This window comes from Nycticebus coucang, chromosome 1 (genome assembly GCF_027406575.1).
Source record: "Nycticebus coucang isolate mNycCou1 chromosome 1, mNycCou1.pri, whole genome shotgun sequence".
NCBI lineage: Eukaryota > Metazoa > Chordata > Mammalia > Primates > Lorisidae > Nycticebus > Nycticebus coucang.
Genome location: NC_069780.1, coordinates 117,548,961 through 117,564,163, shown reverse-complemented (window position 1 = coordinate 117,564,163; position 15,203 = coordinate 117,548,961). Strand labels below are relative to the sequence as shown.

Below are 15,203 nucleotides of genomic sequence, written 5' to 3'. Positions count from 1 at the left end.
AATGTAAAGTGGTAAAAAAATCTTGGTAAAAATTAGTAATGTGGCTCTATTTTCCTTAGCATCTCTGTATCAAATGGTTTGAAAGCAGAAGGGAAAAATTTGCTTTATTTAATTAAATTCACGGGCTTCCATTTTAGATTGAATATTAAAATAGAAACTTTATTACATTGTGCAGATCTTTTAAAATCTGAAAAATAAGGGGCAAAAAGTTTTAAAAACCACTTGTACAGATGTTTACATGCTAACATAATGTTCTACAGTTACATTTAGCATTTGTATAAAATACATTATACAAAAGATTTGTAGATTTTGCATACATAAAAAGAATTAAATAAAGCATTCAGATGTTTCTGTGATCTAAGAGTGCAATATGCACATACTTGGAAGAAAAATACTGATTTCCTGAGCAACACTGTTATAATCCAAAACAAGAATGAATCCCATTACAATTTATCATTTAAATAAAGACTTCTAAAAATTCCACCTTTACCTGGTAACACTTTGACTAGATCCTTGCTTCATGATATTTCTAAAACAAACTCTATCCTTCATGTTTCCAACTAAATTATTAGGAATCGTATTACACATAACTATTACTATAATACTTATAATTACTTAGTGGTTCATTTAAAGAACTCCTCAGACCACTGAATAAGCAGAGTCCAGAAAAAGTTGTAAAAAGTTCTTTGGAGATAATACTGCAGTCAGTCTTCTAATTCTTAATGTGGACAGCAGACTCTAACCCATCTTAACTTGTCTTTTGAAGACATGAATTTGTTGATTTTCTTAGGAGACAGCAAATTTAAATGGCATCCATTAATCATGCTTACCCAGACTTAAAGAAAAAGAAATCTGCCTTAAATACACCAGATTTTTCTTCACTTGCAACTCTAAATTTTTAGGAGAACCGAATGCAGTGGTTCTCAATTACTTATGCATTTGCATACATGCAAACACACACAAATGTAAAGCCTCGGAGTAAATTCAAATAAGAATTTCAACACAAAATAATAACAATAACTGCTTGTTGTTTAGTTATACAAAGTAATTTGAATTTGCTATAAATGTAATGGATACTTGTGTTAGTACTTTCTAAAAGTTAAAATTATTCTAAATGTATTCCGTGCTTAGGAAATTCTTTTCAACGATTATTAGAACCTATAATTCTATGTAAAACATGTCATAATTATATATAACATATAGAATTATATATAACTCAAATTATATCAAATTAATTAAAAAATATGTAATTCAAACAGAAAAAGGAAACTGCCTGATTGTGTCATGTTATTCTTCCTTCAAAAAGGATACTCTATGCAGTATCAAAATGTTTTTTAACCAGTTATACAGTATGCTTCATTACTTTAAAATTAAGCTACACATTTTGGAAATCAGACACTTCCACCACCATTTTACAACTAGCAAAAAAGAATAACTGACTCTATAATTTCATCAATTTGATGTAAGCAAAGTTTTCCAGATACCTAGCCTGCTCTACCCTAAAGTAAAATCTGCAGTTTCTTCCTTAGAACTTGATTTTTCAATAGGCTTAATAAATATGATATAAAGTGACCAGTTAACACTAAGAATAAATTTTATCACATTGCTCTTTTCAAGATGCCTAAGTCCCATTAGAGCAAATTTAAAATGTTTAAGAAATTTACTAAAGGAATCAATTTGCAACTTCTATTAAACACTTTCTGATAATTGTCCAATTAATTTGTGCAAGGACTTTAATGTTTAACTTCTTGTCATATCTTTTGATGATGCTTTTCTCCAGAAAGTACATAAAACTCCACTTACCAAAAATATTTATTCACACAATTTTGTATCAAGATTGGAATTTGAAATATAATACAACTGATTAAAAGGCTGGAAACATTAAAAGTTAGGAAATAATGCCCAGAAAATAAGGTGGTATATCTTAAAGTATGTACTTTATTATGTACAAAACATTCCAGACTCCACCAAATCTCATTTCTATTGAATCATTTTGGTTACACTTTAAAAACACTTACTTTTAAAAATTAAACGATGGACTGAGTATGGAAATGCTTATTTAGCCAGACTCTGGCTGACTTAACAGATCTTAAACTGTGGTACTAGCAAGCCCTTCCAACAATCCACACCTCCTATGGCTTCTGTTTCCCCAATTTGATGGTATAACAGGAAAAAAAAAGTCTAAGCTTCCCCTATTTTTGCTCAATGAACCATTTTCTTCTATAGACCTCAGAGGCAGACAATAAAGATTTGTTTTTGACCCAAGTAACTTGTGCTTGATAGTGAAGGTGGAGATGAAGTGATACAGACTGGCGTGAGTCTAACTAGACCATCTGAAATAGTGCTTAACTTTAAAACTTATATTTACTTACAAGAAGTAATATTATAAGGCATTAAATGTAATTAAGGCATGTTACTATATGTAACACAGCAAGGATTTATCACAGTATTTAAGGAATTATCCCCTAAATAATGCTAATCTGTGTAACACTTTTTATCAAACTATAAAAGTGCTTTCAAATATCAGAGGCAAATATAATCACTTTAAAAACGGAAGCAGAAGTGAGGTTTTAAAAAAGGTCTATCTTAAAGCTTTCTTTAAGACACAAAAACTACCTTTAGATCTTGACCTGTTCCAGTGTTCTCATGACCAGACAGCACCTTCCCAACAACATGTTATCTGGGGAACTTAAAATCAATCTATTTCTGAGCCTCTATTTCAGAAATTATCTATTATGTTCCAATTTCTGTTTTTACTTATGCTTTCACAGCACGTACTAACACTTTCAAAATGGTGGGTTAAGTATGTGCTATCATAAGGAATTTTAGAATCAAACTTTTTTTCAACTAAGTATTTTGGTGGTTCACAGTAAATTTTGTTCAGTTGCAGACATCTGATGTTATTCTTCTGCTTTGTAAATTTAATCTTAATAACCTTAAACTAAAATCTTTAAAAAATAATTTCAACGTAACTAGTCTTAAGAAAAATGATACGTCTTCCAAGAACTCCCTAAACACACATTTAAATTCATTTCTGCTTTAAGCATTAATAAACCACATTCATGAAATGACTGCTCTTAATATCAAGCAGAAAATGTAGAGATTTTTATACACAATACTTGTTAAATGGCTCAAAAAAATCTTTAAAGGTGTGAAAAGCATCTTCAATCTCCCTAAATTCTGCCTTTGCAGTGGTTACCGGATACAAGTGATTTACCACAATGCAGATACACACAGGCGACCATGAACTCTGTGATCAGGAGCTCACTGCTATGTTTTGTGTTGAGCAGGAAGTGGCTGAGAATCTTGACGGTAGAGTTTATGATCCTCTTGTTGGCTAAAGGGTATTCCTTTAGTTGGAGCAATTCCATTTTCCACTTCTCTCTGCTGGGATGGGGGTGTGATCCCTGAATGTAAATGTGAAGAGTCCACTGTGGAATGGTGACTAACATCCACTCTAGCTAAAATTTCATAATACAGCAAGTAAAATACAGGCGTTATTATGCCTACTATCAGCATTATCACCACAGCTGCCCACCACCCTATTCCCCAGTCTGCTCCATAGTACGGATCCTTACGTTGTGGAGTGTTTTTGTTATCAGGTTCAAAACGTACTTGCTGTGCTGTCAAGGCAGACACCACCTCATCAAGGTTCTCTCTCTTGTTGTCTGTACACTTTACTATTTGTTCTATGTCTCGGTCTACTTCTTTTAAAAAGCTACCAGCTGACTCACTGGAAGAAAAGGAATCATTAGCTGGCAAAATTTCCTGTTGTTCTGGAGAGTACAGAAGAGATGAATGACGTGAAGCCTGTCTTCCTTTTGGAGGACAAAGTGTTTCAGTCAAGGAACTAAACTTTTTTACTGGAATTTTGATGGATCTAAGAGCAAAAAAGTCTTGATCGCTGATGAGATTGTTAACCCTCTTGATATCTGCTACCTGTATAAAAAAAAAAGCAACAATCAAAATAAAAGTAGCAATACTCATCTCAGTTACCTCTGAAGGAAAAAAAAAACGTTAAACTTAATAATTAGTAGGATTAAGCTACCTACCACCATCCAGAGATTTTAATTTTATTTGCAGATAAGAATTCTATGCTTCTGATCTACCTGTCCTAGGAAATAACTTTTTACTATCATCCAGGTATGAATACCAATGACCAGCTACTTAAGTACATTCCAGAACCTTCTGCTGCTTCCTTTGGCAAATGGCACACACATATATTACAATTGCACTGGTTGTAAACAATATGTGCAGGAAGGATTACAGATACTTACGTTTGCTATTCCAATTTGGCAATAGGAATATAGGCAAATATTAACTTACCCAACTAAAACTAATAGATCAAAACTAAGATGCCATCAACTCATATACTTGTAAGGGGAAAAAAACCCCAAATACTATCAAACATATTGAAGACGCCACCCTTCCAATTTCAAAAATGTTAAACTATATGGAAAAACATATCCCTTAGAATAAAATATGACAATTTATGCCCCTAACTTGTCTTCTAAAGCCACTTTTCTCCCCTAACTTCAGTGTAAAGACATTATTCAACTACCTTCAACATCAGTCATTTTTATAAGCTTTCCCTACAAATGTTACATGTTCTTTTTTTTTTTTTTTTGAGACAGAGTCTCATTATGTCACCCTGGGTAGAGAGCTGTGGCATCACAGCTCAGAGCAACCTCCAACTCTTGGGCTTACACGATTCTCTTGTCTCAGCCTCCCAAGTAGCTGGAACTACAGGCGCCCACCACAATACCCAGCTATTTTTTGGTTGTAGTTGTCATTGTTGTTTAGCAGGCCTGGGCTGTACTAGAACCCGCCAGTGCCAGTGTATATGGTTGGCACCCTAGCCGCTGAGCTACAGTTGCCAAGGCATGTTACATATTCTTCAACCTGTTTGTATACCCTTCCACTGTAGGATAGATATGTCTGTATCTCCTATGCCATTTTGATGGTAGAAGAAGACAGTATTTCTCAAGTTACCAGTCAGGCTCTACCACCACCTTCATTAGTCCCATTCATCACTTCCATTATGCTTTAATCAGAGCCCTCCCTAATCATGTATCGCCTACACTGATGTCAGGCAGGTTCAGTGCATTTAGGATCAAAGTTAGATCTCAGGTTTGAACAACTTCATGGACAATCACACCATTCACTGTGACATGGAAGCACGGAATACTGCAGAGGGTGCGAAGAGGATAAATGCAGATTTCAAACATGATGGCTTTGAGGTACAAGTGGAAGATGTTTAGTAAGCAGCTGTACATACATGTCTAGAACTCACAAACATGATCTTGGCTACAGATATGTACATAGATTTGTGGATTATCAGCAAAATGGAAGCTACAGAATAGACAGGTTTACTAGAAAAAGATCAGCAGAAAAAGGCAACAAGAAAGGTTCTTAAAACACACCAACATTAGAGGGGTATATTGAGAGAAATCCATAAAAAAAGATTAAGACAGCCAGGAAAGCAGTACAGAGTGGTGGTTAAAAGCATGGATAGCTGGGTCTGAAGCACAGCTCTGACACTGAGCTGCATCATGTGGGGCCAGCTGCTCCACACCTTTGAAGGGGCAGAATGAAACATATGCCTTATAGGGTCGATGAGATTATTAAAGAATTAAAGAGTATGTAAAACACAACAGTGACATATGACATGTCACATGAACTATTAATTATTAATAGGAGGAAAACCAGATACCTGCAGGGTCAAGGTCAAGCAAAGAGGGTTTGTAAGAAGGTGTAGTGAGTTGTAGATCAGCAATCAAATAGGCAAAATTCCCGTGGAGTGTACCTGTCGGGAGGTTGGGAGAGAGGACTGAAGAGTAAGATGAAACAGTAAGATAAAAGGTGCTTTGTAATCTTACTGTCTTGTAGATTCACTGATGAGCCCCAAAGCTTGATGCCACTCTGAATGCTCTTTTGCTTGGTATTCTTATACTCAAAATTGTTTCTGAATTAGGCTCCCAAGGTTTAATAGTGACCTAAGTTCTCTCTGAATACCCCTGTAATGTTTTCTATGTCATGCTAACTTCCTTGGTTGCATTCAGGATTCCATCCTTAAACTTTTCGCTTCTCTCATCACTGTTTTATAACAGGCATATTTTTGGTAATTCTTTTTTATAACAGGTAATATTTTTGGTAAGACTATTTACAAGTGGAATATAGCATTCACTGTATTTTAAAAATGATTATAAACTCTTTTGTAAGGGTACTCTTTTTTTTTTTTTTTTTTGCTAGTTGTGCACCCAGCAAAATAAATGTCTGTTGTATCAACTTTCCCACTACTGTGGCCAATGCCATCTCTTCTCTAACGTTAAGCTGACTACTTTTCATCATTCTTCATTTCAAATGAGAAGTCAATGGATATATACTGTGATTTCCCCCCAAATACATTTTTCTATCAACTTCTCTACTGTTATAACAAATGATCACAAAATGATCATTATCTGCTCATCTTCATTTGAATTCTTCCAATAATCTCTTTATCGGATCCTTTCCAACTCACCAGCAGGCCCCTCAGCCATTTTGCATTACTCCTGTTAAAAACTTCCAATAGTGACGCTCTCTTTTTCTTTGAGACAGAGTCTCACTGTGTCACCCTCAGTAGAATGCTGTGGCATCACAGCTCACAGCAATCTCAAACTGTTGGGCTTAAGAGATTCTCTTGCCTCAGCCTCCCAAGTAGCTGGGACCACAGGTGCCTGACACAACACCTGTCTATTTTTTGTTGCAGTTGTCATTGTTGTTTAGCTGGCCTGGGCCAGGCCAAACCTGCCAGCCTTGGTGCATATGGCTGGCGCCATAACCAATGTACTATGGGCGCTGAGCCAGTGATGCTCTCTTACTACATGGATCAAACCGTCCTCATCTGTCTCACACAGCATCCCAGCCACTCTGTGCTACTCATTTCTGAAACACCCATTAAAACTCCTTTGTTGTTCAACTTAATTTCCTCCTTGAAATCTTCACACCACTGTCACATACCTGAAAACACTTTTTTCTTTTCATTGGAAATATAACCTCTTTTTAATTCAGATGGCATTTCAAATTTCTCCAAGAGAATTTTCCAGGTTCATCTGAAAGGAAAGCTAATGTCTTTCTCTAATAAATCTGCTACACCACACCCTTCCCTTGGATCTCTATCTGGCTATTTTTAGCCTTCCCTCTGACTTTCAAGTCTTAATTCCATTATTGACCTTCAAAGACACATTGTGTAATTTATTTCTCAATGATCTTATTTCTTTCTTTCTTTTTTTTGGTAGTTTTTGGCCGAGGCTGGGTTGAACCTGCCACCTCCAGAATAGGGGGCTGGCGCCCTACTCCCTTGAGCCACAGGTGCCGCCCAGTGATCTTATTTCTATACAAAACATGTATTAATATATTTGTATTAAAAATGAAACCAAGTATTTTCTGATTTAATAACAGGAATAATGTTGCCATACATAAGCAATTTAGGGAGGAAACCCCAATTACCTATAGCTCTTCTTGCTACATCAAAAAACGAACTTTGGTAAAATATTTTATTAAGTTTTTAAAACCAGATTTGTAATATATTTGTTTTGATGTATTGTGAATAATTGCAATAATTACTTCACCCAGAAAAATATATATATATAGTATCTATGGCCATAAAAATTTTTTTTAAAACCTCAATTTAAAGTTGCATCACGATTCACCCTGGCAAGTTCCAACTTGCTTGACTTAACAGATGTTGCTGGGAGGGCTTCATTTGTTTCCCTGTGTGGATTTCACATTTCTTGATTTTATGTATCTCAATACTTTCATAATGACCCACATACATCATGAAAAATTGGGGAGGAGAAGGAGAAGGAATGATATAAAATTTCATGATATTAAGAAAAGCTCTAATATACCTATATACTTTTTTTTCTATCAAGACTTCAGGTAACAAATCCTAGTAGTATTAAAAATTCTGTAGATGTGATTTGGCACCTGTAGCTCAAGCGGCTACGGTGCCAGCCACATACATTGAAGCTGGTGGGTTCGAATCCAGCCCAGGCCGTCCAAAAAACAATGACAACTACAACCAAAAAATAGCTTGGCGTTGCTGCAGATGCCTGTAGTCCAGCTACTTGGGAGGCTGAGGCAAAAGAATCACTTAAGCCCAAGAGTTGGAGGTTGCTGTGAGCTGTGACACCACAGCACTCTACCCAAGGCAACAGCTTGAGACTCTGTCTCAAAAAAAAAAAGAATTCTGCAGATGCATTTAAAGAATATTCTAACAGTCTTATTTAACTGTTAATATTGACAACATTCTGGAAATTACATCCTTTGTAACTATTTTGAGTCCCAAGAAGAATTTAAGAAATTCACTTAAAAATGTGTAAGAAGGTACCACGCACAGTGGCTCACACCTATAATCCTAGCCCACTGGGAGGCTGAGGCAGGTCTCTACTGAAAATAGGAAAATTGAGGCAAGAGGATCACTTGAGCCCAGGAGTTTGAGGTTGGTGTGAGCTATGCATGATGCCATGGCACTCCACCCAGGGCAACAAAGTGAGACTGTATCACAAAAAAAAAAAAAAAAAAAGTGCAAGGAAATACAAAAAAAAAAAAGTGCAAGGAAATACACAGTACTTGTATTTCAAAATTCTACTGAGAGTATGGCAATAGTTCTAAACCAGTGTTCTAACCACTTTCTGTATCAATGTGTTTACACGAAAATATATACTGCTAAAGACACTAGATGGATATAATGACACAGATATAAAATGGGTTCAAACAAGGAGAATTCAATATCTATTAAATTTTTAAAGGTACCTTTCCTTTTATGTGGCAATCTGACTTTTGGGAATCCACCCCACAGATATAAAGGTACTTTTAAACATATAGTTGTGATGACATTTACTATGCAATGTAAAACACCAAGAAGACTCTGACTATCCACGAGTTAGAATTTAAAATAATGAGTTAGCTCTGTAAGATTATAAGAGATGGTAATGGGGAATATCCACAATTATTTTAAAAATGGGAAATGCAAGTAGTATTCATAATAGAAACGAATTTTAAAAACACAAAGATTACCAGCCTCCCAAACACACAAAATATCTATCTAAGCACAAAAAAAGATAATAGAAAGAAACCATATTGAAGTGTTAACTCTGGTTATCTAAGGAAACCAGAGCTGGGAAAAACTTTCCCTTAAATATTTCTACATTCTCTTACCACAGAGTAAGAAGGTAACATATTTGGGTGTTTCTCAATACTGAAGATAAAATTATGGATTTAGACATAAAGAGAAATTCCAGTGTTAACTTCAGATTTTAAAAAGTAAACACTAACCAACATGACAGATTTCCATGCAAAGAAAAAAAGAGCACAAAAAAGAAGAGAAATATAAACAAGCTAAAAGGATGTACAATTTATTACCATGAGGGATGGGCTAATAAATAATTTATTCTGGACTGCATTATATAAAATTAGAACTCACCGTACAACAGTACTGAAGGGCTATTGCATTTAAAGTATCTCCTTCTTGTATATCTTTCGTCAATACAATAATGTCATCGAGTCTATCTCTCGATGTACTTCTTCTGACTTTCTCTCTTCCTCTGGATCGAAGCTCATATACTTCAGCATCCTCTTCCAAGGTATCGCTGTCCATACAATTTCCAAATGCATGTATTTGACCACTCAACTGAACTCCTGGAAGAGGAAAACTATGATTCTGATGCCTTCCTGCCATAATGGTAAAGCCTGGAAAAAAAAGAGAGAGAGAAAACTTTGGAATGAAGCTGATCCATGACTGATTTACATGCATCTTACATTCAAGGCACTTAATCTTTTTGGATTTTTTTTAAAAGAATGGTTTTATTTAAAAATTTAGGGCTCAGTCGGTAAGGCGCTGGCCCCATATACCAAGGGTGGCAGGTTCAAACCCGGCCCCGGCTGAACTGCAACCAAAAAATAGCCGGGCGTTGTGGCGGACACCTGTAGTCCCAGCTACTTGGGAGGCTGAGGCAAGAGAATCGCTTAAGCCCAGGAGTTGGAGGTTGCTGTGAGCTGTGTGAGGCCACGGCACTCTACCGAGGGCCATAAAGTGAGACTCTGTCTCTACAAAAAAAAAAAAAAAGAATTTAGGTTCAATTTTTGTTAACTATTGAAGTACAATAACATTTGGCAGTGGAGGTAAAGGCATGGGAGGAAGAGATAATCTACTCTTGATAGAGCCTTTATCACAAAACATGTGGAAATAACTGCATTTTTACAAAGGCAAATTGCTAGTTTTTTTAGGTAAAAAAAATTAACTTCCCCTTAGTCTAAGTTATGTGAAGAAAATTGGAGAAATAATTTTATTATCTTAAAAATCTGTGACTATATGTACAACTTACAATTCTGATGTAATTAAAATATGTTTTAAACCCACACAATACTTTTCTTTATAAATTCAAAACTTTCTTGGTTGAGAAACTGACAATTGACTCAGTATTCATATTACAGTATGGGCCTCCAATAAAGGTTAATTTAACCAGGAATTTTTCTTCTGGGGAAGCTTTTTACCCAACTTAAGTTAATGAGTGAGCCCCCATCAAATTTAATTTATAGTCCATAAAGACTATGAACAAATTTTAGGTCACTTTCTTCATTTACTTCAGAAAAAAAACATTGTAAGGCTGAGAACTGACCTAAGTTAAAACCATACGTCAATGAATACCTCTTGTTTACTTGCATACTCACTCTCAACTCATCTAGTGCATGTATTCTCATTAAAAAGGAAAATAACCTAAAAAACTAACTCCACATTCACAGTTTTGGCTTCATCTTAATTATTCACACACAAAAAAAAATAGAATGCTTTTTTTTGAGACAGAGTCTCACTATGTCGCCCTTGGTAGAATGCCGTGGCATCACAGCTCACAGCAACCTCAAACTCTTGGGCTTAAGTGATTCTCTTGCCTAGTAGCTGGGACTGCAGGTGCCCGCCATAACGTCCGGCTATTTTTTTGTTGCCATTGTCACTGTCATTTAGCTGGCCTGGGCCAGGTTCGAACCTGGCTCCATTGGTGTATGTGGCTGGCGCCGTAACCACTGTGCTACAGGTGCCGACCTGGATAGAATGCTTTTACTTATTGATGTAAGATGGAGGACACTTTGCAGATAAAATACTCGGGGTGTCACGTGGATCAGACATGAAAAGAGGGATGCTGGGGTTTAGGAGAGTGACTATGATTATGAATTCCTCTAAGACACCAAAAAGGAACTTCAAATAGACAAGTGGGGTATGTAGTCAAATTCGAGAGGTTTGGGTTAGAAATATAATTTTATGACTAATTTGCACAACTAAAGCTGCACATGTAGATGAGATTACCTGGAGCGACAGTACAGATTAAGAAAAGAGGACCCAAATTCTTGAGCTTTCAAGAATTCCAACGTTTAGGGCGGTGCCTGTGGCTCAGTGAGCAGGGCACCAGCCCCATATGCTGAGGGGACGGGTTCAAACCCAGCCCCGACCAAACTGCAACAAAAAAATAGCCAGGCGTTGTGGCGGGCGCCTGAAGTCCCAGCTGCTTGGGAGGCTGAGGCAAGAGAATCGCGTAAGCCCAAGAGTTAGAGGTTGCTGTGAGACGTGTGACGTCATGGCAGTCTCCCCGAGGGCGGTACAGTGAGACTCTGTCTCTACAAAAAAAAAAAAAAAGAATTCCCACATTTAGTATCTTGAAGGGATGATCAGTCTGCAAGGATGGAAAAGCAATGTCCGGAGGAAGAAAGCATGCAAGTGTTTTGTCATGGAAGCCAAGGTAAAAAACAAGGTGTGGAAGAAAGACTCAGTTCTTTTTTGAGAACTAAGTAAAAAAGAAAAGAAAAAAATATCAAAAAGACCAGCTCCAAAGGTCTGAATTTGTAAAAAGGATGATAATAGATTACACACAGGGTAAGTATCCCTAAAGCAAAACCTCAAAATTTGAAATGCTCCAAAATCTGAAAGTTTTCCACACTATCATGATGCCACAAATGGAAAACTGAACACCTGGCATCTCAGATTTTGGATTAGAGATGCTAAATTTACATAGGTATTTACATGGTGATGCTACTGTGCTGAACACATTATTTTTTCACAAAATTAATGGTTACGTCATACTTTTTAGAGTTAATTATCATGTGTAAGTACAAGAAAATGACTGCTTATCTGCCAAACATAAATTCAGAGTTAGGAATGACAGTTGTTCCTTGTGGACAAATGCCATGTATTAAGTGATATATATTAAGTGGCTGTGATAGTGACAACTTTGTTTTCTGATGATTCAAGGTATACAAACTTTGTTTCATGCATGAAATTATCTAAAATATTGTATAGGCTCAGCGCCTGTAGCACAGTGGTTACAGCACCAGCCATATAAACCGAGCCTGGCAGGTTCGAACCCAGCCCCAGCTAGCTAAACAACAATGACAGAGCGTGTCTGTGGCTCAAGAAGTAGGGCACTGGCCCCATATGCCAGGGGTGGTGGGTTCAAACCCAGCCCCAGCCAAAAACTGCAAAAAAAAAAAAAAAAAAAAAATAAGTCAATTGCAACAAAAGATGGCCAGGTGTTGTGGCGGGCACCTGTAGTCCCAGCTACTTGGGAGGCTGAAGAAAGAGAATTGCTTAAGCCCAAGAGTTTGAGGTTGCTATGAGATCTGATGCCACAGCACTCTACCAAGGGTGACATAGTGAGACTCTGTCTCAAAAATAAAAAAAAATTTAAATATTGTATAAAATCACCTTTAAGCTGTGTGTATGAGGTGTATGTGAAACAAATGAATTTTGTGTTTAGACTTGGGTGTATGCAAATCTTCTAAATCCAAAAATATCTGAAATCTGAAACACTTCTGGTCCCAACCATTTTGGATAAGGAGTAGTCAACCTGTTCAATATAGACATATGTTTTAATACTAGTTCATACAAATGAAACCTCATTTATACTTGAATCCAACCCTGAAAACCAGTTTCTGACCCTGCTCTAGGACAATACTGTAATTGTTTTTTGAGACAAGAGTCTCAAGCTGTTGCCCTGGGTAGTGTCGTAGTGTCACAGCTTACAGCAACCTCAAACTCTTGGGCTTAAGCAATTCTCTTGTCTCAGCCTCCCAAGTAGGGCGCCCAACACAACACCCAACTATTTTTTTTGTTGCAATTCTCATTGTTGTTTTAGCTTGCTCGGGCCAGGTTCGAACCCCCCAGCTTCAGTGTATGTGGTCAGCACCCCACCCACTAAGCTATGGGCACTGCCCTACCGTAATGTTTTAAAAACTCAAGGTTCCCATTCAGATAACATTGATAACTATTATGGTAGCTATGTATTAAGTAGATTTCCACTGTTTCTCATGCTGCTACATTATTACCAATAAAGATTCCTAACTTCACAGCCACCAAGCCAAGTAAAGAAAGTGACCATATTCGGTATCTGAAAAGCAGTAAAGAAAGTGACCATATTCTGTATCTGAAAAGCAGTTCTGAAGTCATGATCACATCTATTTCTCTAAAGATAAGTTTTATTTCCACTTATTTGACCAAGTCTTTTTTATCCTGTGTCTTTAATCTAGGGAATATTTGTGAATCCTGTGGATTTATAGGCTTATGTACATTTTTCTGGGAAAATATTTATTGCCTCATATTCTCAAAAGGTGTATATGATCAAAAAAGAAAGAATCACTTAATATACAGCAATTTACTTCTGGCTATACTGACCCAGTTATGCTACCCTGTTAAGACTTTTTTTTTTTTTTTGAGACATAGTCTCATCCTGTCACCCTGGTACAGTGCCTTGGCATCACTGCTCACAACCTCAAACTCTTGGGCTTGAGCTATCCTCTTGCCTTAGCCTCCCAAGTAGCTGGGATTAACTACAGGCACCTGCCATAATGCCAGGCTAGTTTTTAGAGACAGTGTCTGGCTCTCAAACTCATGAGCTCAAGCAATTCACCTGCTTTGGCCTCCAAGAATGCTGTTAGACTTTCTCTCCCTGTCTGCTCTCAGAACCTCAAAAGTGGGATAGCACAGTTAACTGAGATTCATTAAGCAATGCCCAAAAGCCAATTTAGGTATTTTTATCGTCTCTTCATGATGTTGCTCAATAATACAAATAATAATAAAGACTAGAGCGTCACCGGTTTCATGAACTCTTCACTCTTTTTTGTAATTAAATGCAAGCAGCAGAACACTGTACCACAAACTGGGTATTCTACATAATCAAGAACTGGTTGTGTCTCTAATGGAAGGGAAAAGCTGGACTTTGGCCCAGGCAGACAATTACATGGGCCAATACAGATTAGAAAGTACATAATATTCAGTCATCTGGCTCAATTCGTTCCACCTCTCAACTTTCCCGGGGCAGGAAGAAGGGCATGCATCCCCTCTTCAGAAAAGTGGTATACAGACTACACGTGACCCCAAAGAGAAATTGCCAATGGATAGTTTTAAAACATTAAGGCTCAGGAGTCCTTCCCTTGAGCCTCAGTCTCCCCGACAGTGTGCCTACGGGCCTTGGCGGGGATGATCTCGAGGGTCTTTCCTGTCTCGACGCGCGTCGGGGACCGAACCGCGCCCCGGTGCTCCCACCACCTCCGCGGCCGAAGGCTCCGTACCGCCTCCAGCCGGGAAGCAGCTGGGGCCCGACTCCGCCTGCCCGGACCGGGGCACCCTCACTTCCCGCCGCCATCTTTACCTGTCCCGTTAGCAGGGGGCCCGTAGAAAGGAGACAGCTACCAGATCTACCGCCACTGCTGATGTCCCCGGCAAGTTCATAGCCGAGCCTCCGTTTTCGGTTGCCCCTATCCACCTCCACCGCCGCCAACGCCGCCGCCACGTCCGCAAACCTGCCGTGCGTCATCGCGTCAAGTGGGCGGAGGTGGGAAGGGGCGGGGGAGGAGACGGGGGTGGGGCAGAAGCGCGAGGGCTAGCCCAGAGCCCGGGGCGTCCAACCACAGGCCCACGCTCGGCGCGCAGGCGCACAGACGCCGCCGGGCAGGGGGCGGGGTCAGAGTCCCAGCCCGGCCCTCTCCTCTTCCACTTCGGCCCCGCCTGCTCATTCCCGGCGGAGTATTTCTGCGTGCCGAATCCGCTGGACAGCCCGGCGACCCCGGGTGACTTGCTGGCTTGCTAGCTTCTCTTTTGTCCAGTGTCCACACGTCGCTGGCAGATTCTGTCCCGAGCACACTGCGGGGGAAGGGAGCGGGGCTGAGGATTTGTC

At 38.4% G+C, this 15,203-nt stretch overlaps 1 protein-coding gene across 1 annotated transcript; it reads right to left on the bottom strand.

Annotated features, from left to right (window-relative positions):
* Window positions 1-1,920: 1,920 nt before the first annotated feature.
* Window positions 1,921-14,838, bottom strand: LYSMD3 (LysM domain containing 3). Its single transcript, XM_053586731.1, has 3 exons — window positions 14,679-14,838; window positions 9,467-9,732; window positions 1,921-3,939 (listed from the first exon to the last, which is right to left on the bottom strand). Exons 2-3 carry the CDS (start codon window positions 9,719-9,721, stop codon window positions 3,271-3,273), a joined length of 924 nt encoding a protein of 307 aa, XP_053442706.1. The 5' UTR covers window positions 9,722-9,732; window positions 14,679-14,838; the 3' UTR covers window positions 1,921-3,270.
* Window positions 14,839-15,203: the final 365 nt, after the last annotated feature.